This window comes from Oncorhynchus gorbuscha, linkage group LG11 (genome assembly GCF_021184085.1).
Source record: "Oncorhynchus gorbuscha isolate QuinsamMale2020 ecotype Even-year linkage group LG11, OgorEven_v1.0, whole genome shotgun sequence".
Taxonomy (NCBI): Eukaryota; Metazoa; Chordata; class Actinopteri; order Salmoniformes; family Salmonidae; genus Oncorhynchus; species Oncorhynchus gorbuscha.
In genome coordinates, this window is record NC_060183.1 from 14,770,232 (window position 1) to 14,783,700 (window position 13,469).

The following is a 13,469-nucleotide window of genomic DNA, read 5'->3' on the forward strand; positions in this document are numbered from 1 at the left end:
CCTATTGCCACATGCTCTGGCCAAATTACACAATTCCCAAATAGGCATAGGTCTACAAGCTTGTGATTTTAAACAATCCACAGGTACAGTGGGGGGGAAAGCATTTAGTCAGCCACCAATTGTGCAAGTTCTCCCACTTAAAAAGAATCTAATCTTCATCATAGGTACACTAGTAACTATGACACTAGTAACTATGACAGACAAAAATGAGAGAAAAAAATCCAGAAATCACATTGTAGGATTTTTTATGAATTTATTTGCAAATTATGGTGGAAAATAATGATTACACTTTTTTTTTTAAACACAATATGTCCGCCTTTGTACGTATACGCAGTATGAGCACACCTACTCATTCAAGGGATTTTCTTTTTTTACACATGGTAGAATAATAGAGAAGAAATAAAAACTATGAAATAACATATGGAATCATGTCGTAGCCAAAAAGTAATTTACAAATATATTTTATATTTCAGATTCTTCAAATAGCCACCCTTTGCCTTGATGACAACTTTGCACACTCTTGGCATTCTCTCAACCAGCTTCATGAGATAGTCACCTGGAATGCATTTCAATAAACAGGTGTGCCTTGTTAAAAGTAAATGTGTGAAATGTCTTTCCTCAATGTGTTTGAGTCAATCAGTTCTGTTGTGACATGGTCAGTGTGGTATACAGAAGATAGCCCTATTTGGCAAAATACCAAGTCCATATTATGGCAAGGACAGCTTAAATAAGCAAACAGATATGAAGGTCAGTCAATCTGAAAAATACCTAGAATTTTGAAATGTTCTCCAACTGCTATGATGAAACTGGCTCTCATGAGGACCCCCACGGGAAAGGAAGACCCAGAGGTACCTCTGCTACAGAGCATGAATTCATTAGAGTTATTTGCACCTCAGATTGCAGCCCAAATAAATGCTTCAAAGTTCAAGTAACAGACACATCAAGATCAACAGTTCAGAATAGAGTGCTTGGAACCAGGCCTTCATGGTCAAAATGCTGCAAAGAAACCACTACTAAAGGAAACCAGTAAAAAGAAGGGACTTGCCAAGAAACACAAGCAATGGACATTAGACTGGTGGAAATCTGTCCTTTCGTCTGATGAGTCCAACCACCGTGTCTTTGTGAGACACAGAGTAGGTGAACGAATGATCTCCACATGTGGTTCCCGCCGTGAAGCATGGAGAAGGTGTGATGGTGCTTTGCTGGTAACACTGTCAGTGATTTATAGGACAATGACCCAACAAACCTCCAGGCTGTGTAAGGTATATTTGACCAAGAAGGAGAGTGATGGAGTGCTGCATCAGATGACCTGGCCTCCACGATCACTCGACTTCAACCCAATTGAGATGGTTTGGGATGATTTGGACCTCGGAGTTAAGGGAAAGCAGGAAACAAGTGCTCAGCATATGTGGGATCTCCTTCAAGACTGGTTGAGAGATTTCCAAGACTGTGCAAAGCTGTCATCAAGGCAAAGGGTGGCTACTTTGAAGAATCTCAAATGTATTTTGATTTGTTTAACATTTTTTTAGTAACTACATGATTCCATCTGTGTTATTTCATAGTTTCAATGTCTTCACTATAATTCCACAATGTAGAGAAGAGTTTAAAAAATAAAGAATAACCCTGGAATGAGTAGGTGTGTCCAAACGGTTGACTGGTTCATCTTACTCTCAGAATGGGTGGAAACCTATCCAGTCGAATTAGATCTACAGCCCAGCACCAACACACCTGATACAGCTAACCGAGATCTTGATGGGAGTTGATTAGTGGAACCAATCATGTCTGTTAGTGCTGGTCTGGAACTAATACCTGCACACCCCGTATCTCTCCAGGACCAGGTGAGAAGATAAGTGTCTGTTCAGAGTTTAACATTTTGGTTTCAGAACATTTAGAGTTACATTCGGCCTGAACATGACCCTGTACTGAACCTGAATCCAAGTTAACATAACACTCATCCATCCTAGAGTCACTGCATATTTCTTGTGTTTTTATCTTATTTAACTCTGCATCATTAGGAAAGAGCTTGTAAGTAAGCATTTCACTGTAAGGTCTACACCTGTTGTATTCAGTGCATGTGACAAATACATTTTTATTTGAATCACTACTCTGTGTATATCTTTATATATACCTGAAGAATAGATAGGGGGTCAGAGTCTAGGTGACCTTACACAATCTGGGTCAGCAGGTGACAGACCTCGCCCACTGCCCCTGTCAAGGGTCACCCCAGAATGCCACACACCCCACCTGGCCCACTGCTACACCGACGCCAAACCACAGAGGCCCTGCTCTAACTGTGCAGTAGCAGGGGTTTGTAGCATGGTGAATGGAGCAGTCCTGGGTTAAGATTCTACCATGGATGGGTGAAACTATAAAGCTACATTTATGGTAGTATTCTAAATCACCCAGACTGGCCATCACAGACCACTAGCATTGCTTTAGTTAACTAGTTGGATAGTTATCTAACTGTAGTCAATGGTTAACGTCAGTTAGCCAAATGCCAGTATGTGTCTGAGTTAAAAAAAATATGCGATGCTAATTTAACGCAGTTCAGAAAGCGCAGCAAACTGTGGAGTGGGGGAGGCGATTATATAATTAACTGTGCTAATAATATTACATTTGATCCGATTAAGTTAAACACAACTGCCAACAAACCAAACGATACAGTTAACTGGCAAGGTGTCACCTGAAAAATAGGTGGCTAAACGTTAGTTAGCTAACTAGATAGCTAAATTGTTGGCAAAACAATGACATTTCCCAGCCCACGCACGGAATTGGAAAACAATTGATGCACCTTTTAGACTACGTTGACAGTCAGACCGACGTAGCCAAAAGCAGCTAACTTACTAGCTAATGTTAGCTGCTACACAAACTAACGTTACACAACAGCATGCGAGAATCAATAGAGTAGCTATCTCTGCGATAACGTCAGATAGCCTAGCATGGCCTATTAGCATTCTGCTAACGTTAGCAAGCTAACCAACAACGATTGCTCCACCAGCTAAACCTCTTCACTTATACTTACGTTTCCAACTGTAAAACGAATGTAGATGTTTTTGAGGTCCCTGTGTAGTGGGTATTTTCGTGGTGATGTGTCGAGCTAGCTGACGTTCTTGTTTTGTTTCCTTATTTGACAAAACAAAATCGGCGAGTTTGGCCTCAGATGAGTGGCGATAATTCCTTTCTCGGCGGTTCCCTGTTCGGATGGCGTAGGTTTTTACGCATGTTTGACACTAACTAAGTTTGTCACATCAAGCGAAAAAATAAAAATATTCTGTACGTTTCTACACAAATATGGGCAGTCAGTAATAATTAGCTAGCTATAATAGACAACACAGACGAATCTCGCACTTTCGTCCTTTGGGTGCTGAACAAGAGGAGGTGCTATTTTCGATATTCGTTCGCTGATTGGTCAAAAATTATCGAGGACGCTAACAATGATTTGTTGAAATCACTCTCAATCAGTTCTGCCCCCCCCCGTTCAAATCTGCAGTTTCATTGGTTGCTGTGTGTTCCTCGAACATTCTGACGTTTCGCAAAGTTGCGCTCGTTTTCCCCGATGGCGTGTCCTGAGATCCGCAGATGAGTTTAGGGGTCAGTTACAACAAAACATTAGTTTTTAGTTAGACGAGATTAACAAATGTATAATAAAAAAACTCACAACTCCACACTACAAATTTTCCAGTGTTAAAAAAACAACTAAATTAAAACTGAGAGTGTTAAATCAACACAGAAAGTGTGGAGTCTGTGGACCCATAGATACCAGAACAGTGTTAAATGAACAAACTGCTTAGTGTAAAGCCTTATTCAAATACTTCCCAGAATGCCTTGCCTTTGCGGACCCAAGAAGAGTAGCTGTTGGGATCCTAGTAAACTCAATTTCCCGGCATTTGGAGTAAATTGTAGTTACCACGGTTTCCACTAGACAGCACAGCCACAAAGTCAAACTTTCATATGTCGTAAAAAAAATGAAAACAAAAACGAGGTTAGTGTTAAGCATAAGGTTAGAAGCGTGGTTAAGGTTAGGGTTAACACTAGGGTCAGGTTTAAAATCACATTTTAAGAAGATTTTAAGAAGAACTGTAGAAATAGGTGGGGGTGTTTATGGCTTTGTGTCTGTGGTAGTCAGTGACGACCACTTACTGTATTTGTTAGTGACAGAGCCATGGTTATTACATTAATTCATTTTCAGTCCTATGAACTTCACCAAGCGAAAATGTTATCATACAAATATATGTTTAACACAATAACATCTGTAGTTCATGAGGCCTTATTTTGAGGGCATAATTTTTCTTTATGTATTTAACTAGTCAAGTCTGTTATGAACTAAGTATTATTTACAATGACAGCCTACCCCAGCCAAACCCTAACAATTGTGCAACACCCTATGGGACTCCCAATCACAGCCAGTTGTGATACAGCCTGGAATTGAACCAGGGAATCAAACTAGGGTCTGTAGTGATGCCTCAAGCACTGAGATGCAGTGCCTTAATTATAACCACTGCGCCATTCTAATCCAGAGGCGTGAAACGCATAAATATCACTTTGAACCAAAACCACACCCATCGTTATCATATTTCCCAGCATGCTCTATTGCAGGTAGATCTTTTTGAATTGTTTATTTCAATATCTATGTTAAATCCTATCTAATATCTAATTAATCTTCCGCTACTCAAATATAAATTACAACCATTTTCTAAACGAATTCAATATGTTACTGGGATTTATTTAACTGAAATGTTCCAGTTCAGATGGTTATGGTCTCATCACTGAATCTTGCGCCCGGAGGGGGTTTGAATATGGAGGATGAGGACAGGAGGTTGATACGCGTCAAGTACAAAAGTGGAAATACGTAGCTTGTAAGAAAGCAGAAAAGTTGAAGAAACAAGACAAAACCTGTGATAAGAGAAGGTATTGAGAAAGAGAAGCAAAAAAAGAACGAAATTGCGCTACAGCAGTTCGGATGTTGAAACTGACGAGAGGAAGGTGGTGGCAGGATGGAGGGAACAAGGAAAAAACCTGGGCAAATCAAATGTACTTATAGAGCCCTTTTTACATCAGTAGATGTCACAAAGTGCTTATACAGAAAGAGATGTTTGGTGTCAAGTACAAAACTGGAAATCCGTACTTTAGTAGCTCAGAGAATGAATCTGATGATAGTGACATAGAGTTTGAAGGAGTTGAAGAGAGAGAGGTTGACATTTTTTTTATGGAGGAACAAATTCGGATTCGGAGCAGCAAGGTGTGGAGGTTGATATGTCTGTCAAGAGTGGGAGGAAACGAAAGGATGGCAAAGATGATTTTGGCCCAGTGGGAGTGAGATTCTGGGGAGAAAATGTAACCTTGCCTTCTGACTGGTCCATATCTGGTGTCCTGTTGGGTGGAGAAGAGGTTTGGGGACTGTTGAGTCGGTGAAAGTACCTCGAAGTGGACTCAGTATTATACACTGCTCAAGAAAATAAAGGGAACACTAAAATAACACATCCTAGATCTGAATGAATGAAACATTCTTCTTAAATACCTTTTTCTTTACATAGTTGAATGTGCTGACAACAAAATCACACAAAAATGATCAATGGAAATCAAATTTATCAACCCATGGAGGTCTGGATTTGGAGTCACACTCAAAATGAAAGTGGAAAACCACACTACAGGCTGATCTTTGATGTAATGTCCTTAAAACAAGTCAAAATGAGGCTCAGTAGTGTGTGTGGCCTCCACGTGCCTGTATGACCTCCCTACAACGCCTGGGCATGCTCCTGATGAGGTGGCCAACTCCTGGACAGTCTGTGGTGCAATGTGGCATTGGTGGATGGAGCGAGACATGATGTCCCAGATGTGCTCAATTGGATTCAGGTCTGGGGAACGTACGGGCCAGTCCATAGCATCAATGCCTTCCACTTGCAGGAACTGCTGACACACTGCAGCCACGTGAGGTCTAGCATTGTCTTGCATTAGGAGGAACCCAGGGCCAACCGCACCAGTATATGGTCTCACAAGGGGTAAAAAATAAAAAGTAACACAATAACATAACAATAAAGAGGCTATATACAGAAGGGTACCGGTACCAAGTCAGTGTGCGGGGGTGCAGGTTAGTTGAGGTCATTTGTACATGTAGTTAGGGGTGAAGTGTACCAAACAAATGGAGGGGGGGGGGGGGGGTCAATGTAGTAGTCCGGTGGCCATTTGATTAATTGTTCAGCAGTCAAAAGGCTCCTTGACAGAAGCTGTTAAGGAGCCTTTAGGTCCTAGACTTGGCGCTCCGGTACCTCCTTGCCGTGCGGTAGCAGAGAAAACAGTCTATGAATTGGGTGACTGTAGTCTCTGACAATTTTATGGTCTTTCCTCTGACACTACCTAGTATATAGGTCCGTCCTGGATGGCAGGAAGCTTGGCCCCAGTGATGAACTGGGCCATACGCACTACCCTCTGTAGCGCCTTACGGTCAGATGCCGAGCAGTTGCCATACCAGGCGGTGATGCAACCAGGATGTCCTCGATGGTGCAGCTGTATGATAGGCAGTGCAGATAGACAGTCTTGAGGTCTTTAGGATTAATATCAGAGATTAACCCTCCGTGTAAGACTCAGGGGAGCTTGTTGTCATGTAGTGTTTCTTGGTGTTTTCCAGCAGGATTAGTATCAGCGTTATTATGAACAACTCATCAGATACCACAGCAGCTTTTGCCGAGGCCAACAAGCATTGTGACACACAGACACAGGCCAGTGTGGAGTGGGTATTTCATTTGCTGAAATGTAGGATTATCATTGATAGAATTCAATCATTCTTCTCTGATCTCAGGATGTTCAATCTCAGTTTACCCCCCAAACGGACACAGACAAACACACACGCACACAAGCTCCGGGTCAGCTGTGGGGTTAGGGGTGTGTGTGTGTATGTCTGTACAGTGCATTCGGAAAGTATTCAGACACATTTTGTAACGTTACGTCCTTATTCTAAATTGGATTAAATTATTTCTTTCCCCCTCGTCAATCTACACACAATACCCCATAATGACAAAGAAAAACTGAAATATCACTTTTAAATGAGTATTCAGACCTTTTACAAAGGACTCTGTTGAACCACCTTTAGCTGCAATTACATCCTTGAGTTTTCTTGTGAATGGGAGCGTTGCTGCACAGCTATGTTGAGGTCTCTCTAGAGATGTTCAATCGGGTTCAAGTTCGGGCTCTGGCTGGGCCACTCAAGGACATTGTCCAGAAGCCGTTCCTGTGTATTCTTGGTTCTAGAAACATCTCAAGATGATCAATGGAAACAAGATGCACCTGAGCTCAATTTCGAGTCTCATAGCAAAGGGTCTGGAATCTTGTGTAAATAAGGTATTTCTGTTTTTTCTTTTTAATATATTTGTAAACATTTCTAAAAACCTGTTTTTGCTTTGTCATTAAGGGGTATTGTGTGTAGACTGCTGAGGAAAAGGTTTTATTTAATCCATTTTAGAATAAGGCTGTAACGTAACAAAATGTGGAAAAAGTCGAGGGGTCTGAATACTTTCCGAAGGCTCCGTATGTATTTATGTGTGTAAGTACAGTACCAGGCAAAAGTTTTAGAACACCTACTCATTCAAGATTATTTATTTATTTTTTACTATTTTCTACATTTCTTGAATTAATAGTGAAGACATGCCAAGATTGTGCAAAGCTGTCATCAAGGCAAAGGGTGGTTACTTGGAAGAAAGTCAAATATAAAATATATTTTGATTTGTTTACACTTTTTTGGTTACTACATGACTCCATATGTGTTATTTCATAGTTTTGATGTCTTCACTATTATTCTACACTGTAGAAAATAGTACAAATAAAGAAAACCCCTTGAATGAGCAGGTGTGTCCTAACTTTTGACTGGTACTGTATGTATGAGAGAAACAATGGGTCAGGCAGAGGCTGTGTTGCGCTGGACCCTATAGGGGATTTAGAGTCTTATAGCAGCGGCTCAGAATCCTAAATTAAAAACTGTACTGTCTAATCTGCCAGTGTCTCTCACACACACACACGCAAACACCCTGAAATCTGAGCACTAATCCATTGTGTTGTCATGGCTCAGGGTACACACACACACACTGATAAAGACACACTGATTGTGTCCAGGGCTGGATGAAAGAAAGGATAGAGGGAGAGAAGAAGGGAAGGAGGAAGGAGAGGTAAGGGACACAGATTTACATTCTCATTGTCAGTTCAGAGATCAGAGACATCTAGGTCACATCATTATTACAATATTCTGCGTGTTCATTCCCAGTTTACACAGCTTACAGAGCTATATATATATGTAAACACACACAAACATTTGAATGCACAATGAAACATTGTCAATATAAAGAACACACATATTTAATAAGTCATACTTGATGGTTCTCCCCCTTATCGATGTTATGTTAGCTTTACATTGAGGCTTGCCCCAAACTGGCCCCAATACTATTTTGGGGGGTGCTGGCCTCAGCCATGGAAATACAAAAGTCTGACTCATCAATCATGAATTTAAATATATTTATTGAAAATACTGGTCAGTATTCAATTCATTAATGACATTTTTATTAATTTCCTGAATCATCTGAATATACCTATTTTGTAATGGCCCTAACTCGAGTTTAAGAAGCTGTAACCATGAGAAGTTAATACTGGAGAATACTGGGACAACATATGTAGGCCTATACCACAGATGAAAGGGGTTATGAATATCTTTGCCTGTACTGTGGCACTGGGACAAAGGTTTGGGAAGACTGGGTGTGGAATAGACGGGGGAGGGGAGGGAGGTAGCGATGTGCTGCCCTCTGGTGGAGAAGGACAGATCATACTAGGTTTGCATTGTTATGATTATGAAACACGCGTTTATTTTATTATTTTAATTTAACCTTCATTTAACTAGGCATGTTATACTTTCATTACGACAGAATGATATATTCACAATGGGAAAAAATCCCTAACTTCTGCAGCAGTAAATCAATGTTTCCTTTTTACCTTATTAAAGTAATATATTTCCAACCGGTGGAGAGACCAGTTGCAACAATCCTAATATAAACAGAAAATGTTCCGCGTTTTCTCTCCTGTTTACAAGTAGGGTGTGCTGTTGAGCAGCAGTTGAAGAGGTAGTTGGTATTAATGTCTATGATTTGAACACGGACAGACCCAAAACTTCAGACTTCATCCCTTTTGGGTTGTAAAATTAGTACAAGCAATAGATCAGTCAGAGCAGAAGTTATGTATTCTACAGATGAGATGAGCACTTACAAATTGAATTAACCCTTACAAATAAAGAGAGCCGTTTTGAAACTCCAGTATTTGCAACATAGTACACTCCTTTTCAGTACGGGAAAGTCCAGTTGCAGGTACGCCGAATACTGCAGCATCAATTTTTAATTTTACTCATTTATTTAACCAGGTAGGCCAGTTGAGAACAACTGCGACCTGGCCAAGATAAAGCATAGCAGTGCGACAAAAACAACAACACAGTGTTACACATGGAATAAACAAACGCACAGTCAATAACACAATAGAAAAATCTGTATACAGTGTGTGCAAATGTAGTAAGGAGGTAAGCAAAAAAAATAGGCCATAGAGGCGAAGTAATTACAATTTAGCAATTAACACTGGCGTGATAGATGTGCAGGTAGAAATACCGGTATGCAAAAGTGCAGATGATACACCGCTGTAGCGTGTACTTTAAGTATTTTAACAACTTCTTCTCTGCGGTTCGGTAACCGAGCACCGTTATAAACTCTCGGCTCCAGGTGAGGATCGAACTCAACCTCGGCATAGTTCTACTGAACACTGTTGTATACGTACCGCAAGCTAACCGGAGGTTTAACGCTAATGAACAGAAATACACTTTAAGAATGTCACGTCTGTTGTTTGGGGGAAACGTAGCCCAAGCAGCTGATATTGATCTATTGCCTAGCCTTGGGGAAATGTCGACGTATTCTGTCATTTTTCCTTTTCTACCTTTTTTCCTACTTCTAACAACTTGGTCGCTTGCAGCTAATTGTATCGACATGTCTGACTGACTGGGACGTATGTAGTGAACTTACTGCAGAGGGGAGCAACACAGGAGAGAAAAACGTTACCAAGAGGAGTATACAGAATAGAGAATGCTGGTTCAGAAAAGAGAAGAGGTTCATGGGGATTAAAAGCTAAAAAAACATTTTCTAATAATATGTTTGCTCTACCTTTCTAAATACCTAATGTCCTCTGTAATAACGGGGACCGATGGTGCGCCACGGTGGGGCTTGATGGATCAGCCCTACCACCCACTAAGCACACTGTAGAGACAGGGTGCATTTTTGTGTATTAGGCTACTGTTCATTTCCCAGTATGCTGAGGCAAAGATGGTTCTCCATATCCCATTTCGCCTATTCGTCTGTGGTTGAGGGGTTCTTATTGAAATGCCTCTGTTAACAATAGGTCTCATATTGTATGCCCACGTGTCTGCGTCGCGTATTGTGTAGTATCATTCACTGGATGTCGATATGGAGTTTCTTTATGTGATAATGAGACTGGAACAGTCTGCCATTAAATCTGTGTTGAAGGCTGGGAGGCAGAATATGAGAAATCACCCTGCATGAAATAACACATAAATCAATGGGAGGGGAGGGAGAGGTGGTGTATTTGTTTTATGTTCTGGTCTCACCCAAACAACCCAATATAAACACACGGAAAATATAAACACACGGAAAAATGAGTTATATCTTTCTCATACAAACAGACACACACCTATACTTGTTGTGCTTTCAAATCGCAAACACACACAGACACATCCCGGCTGTGTGTCGTAATCTTCAGCGTGTGATTGGTGCTCTGAGCAGAGCCTTCAGTCTTCTCTGGTTAGTGTTTATTATTGTGTTTCCATGGGATATTTACAACGTCATTCCGATATAAAATACCCAAACCTGAAAACCCAGCCCCCATTCAACATAACAAACAGTCACACACACACACACACACACACACACACATACTGATCCCCGGGACTAGGAGTGTTGAATTAATTCAAGCTTCGGGCCCTCTGAAGGAAAGGACACAAGGAGATACGGAGAGAAGACGAGGAGACAAGTAGAGGAAACTGTGTTGTTTTTAATCAGCATATTTCATATTTCAACACGTGACATTCATGAACACCAACATAAACAAATCAGGAGGCTTGACCTCAGTGGCATGCTACAGCAGGGGACGTCCTAAATAGCCCCTTATTCCCTTGGGCACGAGATGGCTCTGGCCAAAAGTTGTGCCCTACACGGGGAATAGGATACCAGAGCAGATTAGATCTGTCATGAAAGTCCCAGGTTCCGTTGAGAAGAGAGGAAGTGTTCTGCCTATAGCAGTGCTAGGTAGAGCATAAAATATAATGTCTAGACTGTACAGAGTTGCAATCGGTATAGTAATATACAATGAGCGTATTTCTATGTTGTTGACCCAGAAGTTAAGAGTGTCGTGGAACTGTAGGATACATAATGATGCAGTTATCTAGTTAGTGATCCGATCCCTTTAACCATCTAGTTAGTGATCAAACCATCCCTGTAAATCCAGCTGACCTGGTTAGTTGATATCAGGTTTGATCTCACTGACAAACCGAGGATTGCTCACAACCACCAGTCACTGACATGCAGCAGGTACTGAAGAAGAAAAAACATAATCAAGGTCACACACTCACTGGTTTTCTGTCCCAGGGGAGTTGGATCTGTACAGGTGGGAACCCCTTTATGTCTGTCTCCACGGCAACGAAGCACATCTCTTCCTGCCGAGGTGAAGGTTCAGATTCCGAAGAGTTCAGAGGTTTACCGTTTTTTAATATTTTTTTAAAGGGGGTCATTGGGGAGGGCAGGGGCTGGGCGAAACTAGGATTAGGGTCTTGCATGTCGAGCTGAGCATAGGCAGGGGACAGGTATGGGAGGGAGATGGGGTCAGGGGTCAGTCGTGGATGACAATGGGTCCCCTCATCCGGAGGCTGGGGTGGGGGTGTGGAAGGGCGAGGAGCGGACCCTGTGGTGGTGCCTGGGATGCCCTGCGCAGGGTGATCTGCTCACAGGGCTGTCGACAGGCACGCCTCAGCTGGGACCGAGACAGCAGCCGCCTGACTCTCCTGGACAGACAGGACACGACATCAGGTGGACTGGACATGACATCAGAGGGGAACTCAACAGAACATTAGAACACTGTTAACACATTAGTCGCTCATATAGACAGAGCGAGAAATGAAGTAAAGGGCTGTTGTTCGAGGGAGTCGATTACTGCAGCAGCAGCATCTCTCACTCACTCACTCACTCACTCACTCACTCACTCACTCACTCACTCACTCACTCACTCACTCACTCACTCACTCACCACTCACTCACTCACTCACTCACTCACTCACTTAGTGTTGTTTATCATTTCTCTGAACAGAAAAACATATCAATTACCTCCAGTACAACGCTGGGATTGAATTAGTGCAGGCTAATATAGACACTGTGTGTGAGAGTGTACCACAGGAGGTTGGTGGCACTGTAATTGGGGTGGATGGGCTTGTGGTAATGGCTGGAGCGGAATCAGTGGAATGGTATCAAATACGTCACATGGTTTCATTGTGCTTGATGCCATTCAAATTCGCTCCGTTCCAGCCGTTACTATGAGCCGTCCTGCCCTCAGCAGCCTCATGTGGCGTGTACGTGCATATTGTGCTGTTTAGGCCATTGTGTTTTACCGCATCAAGAAAAGAGAGAGAGGGAGATGGGTCCTGAGGGCTGTCCTGTGAATGACTGAGTGTTTATTATAAAGAGTGATGACTGTAATAGAGCTTCTCTGTGTGATATAATCTGTAATATTGATCACTCCGTCTAGTGAGGCAGGACCAGTTACAGAGTCATGGAAAATGTATGAGTGTGAAAGTACCTTTTGCTGAATGTATTATTTCATAGTCTCGGAGGTCCCAGACCAGTGCAACAGCACGAGGTCTGTGGAACATGGGGGATTTTCTCGGTTACTTCGAAAAGGGAGAATTTCTTGGGGGCGGGCTTAAAATGTGAGCAAGAATTGTGCTCAAAAATGATCTCGGTAACATGACAGAGGCGGACCCAAGGCCCGACGCAGATAGCTAGGCTAATTATAGTGGTTGTAAGCTTGTAACACTGTCGTTAGCTGTCATGGCGCAAACTACTCACTTGAGAAATACACTAATTGAAACTATTATCTGCGAGCTCCATCTAGCTAGCTACCAATTTTGCGTCCGGCGGGGAAGTTTACACCAGGGCACTAACGCATAATGCTCGGGACGGATTTTTACCAGTCCATTTCCTGCCTAGCCCAACCTATGCTTCTACCTGTGCAGGGTATAGGTCGGAACATTATTAATGGAGACTAATCTCTATCTGCTAAGAAACACACACACACACACAGCCGTGGGGAGTAGTTTGGGGTGCTGCGTTTTAATATTTGTAGATTTTTTTGCCCGCACTACAGACACTAGGTCTGCTAATACAGCACTATTA

At 42.0% G+C, this 13,469-nt stretch overlaps 2 protein-coding genes across 5 annotated transcripts in view; both read right to left on the reverse strand.

Moving 5' to 3' along the window:
* Positions 1–3,383, reverse strand: part of LOC124048140 (protein phosphatase 1B-like) — a 37,715-nt gene extending 34,332 nt beyond the window's left edge. For both annotated transcript variants that reach the window (XM_046368609.1, XM_046368610.1), the window contains exon 1: positions 3,023–3,383. The gene's annotated coding sequence lies outside the window, so the exon portion shown is untranslated. The remainder of the gene's footprint in view (positions 1–3,022) is intronic.
* Positions 3,384–11,059: 7,676 nt separating this feature from the next.
* The window catches only part of LOC124048142 (metastasis-associated protein MTA3-like), a 37,331-nt gene continuing 34,921 nt past the window's right edge, over positions 11,060–13,469 (reverse strand). For all 3 annotated transcript variants that reach the window (XM_046368612.1, XM_046368611.1, XM_046368614.1), the window contains one exon: positions 11,060–12,085. In XM_046368612.1, coding sequence (XP_046224568.1) covers positions 11,914–12,085 — 172 coding nt within the window. In that variant the 3' untranslated portion in view covers positions 11,060–11,913. The remainder of the gene's footprint in view (positions 12,086–13,469) is intronic.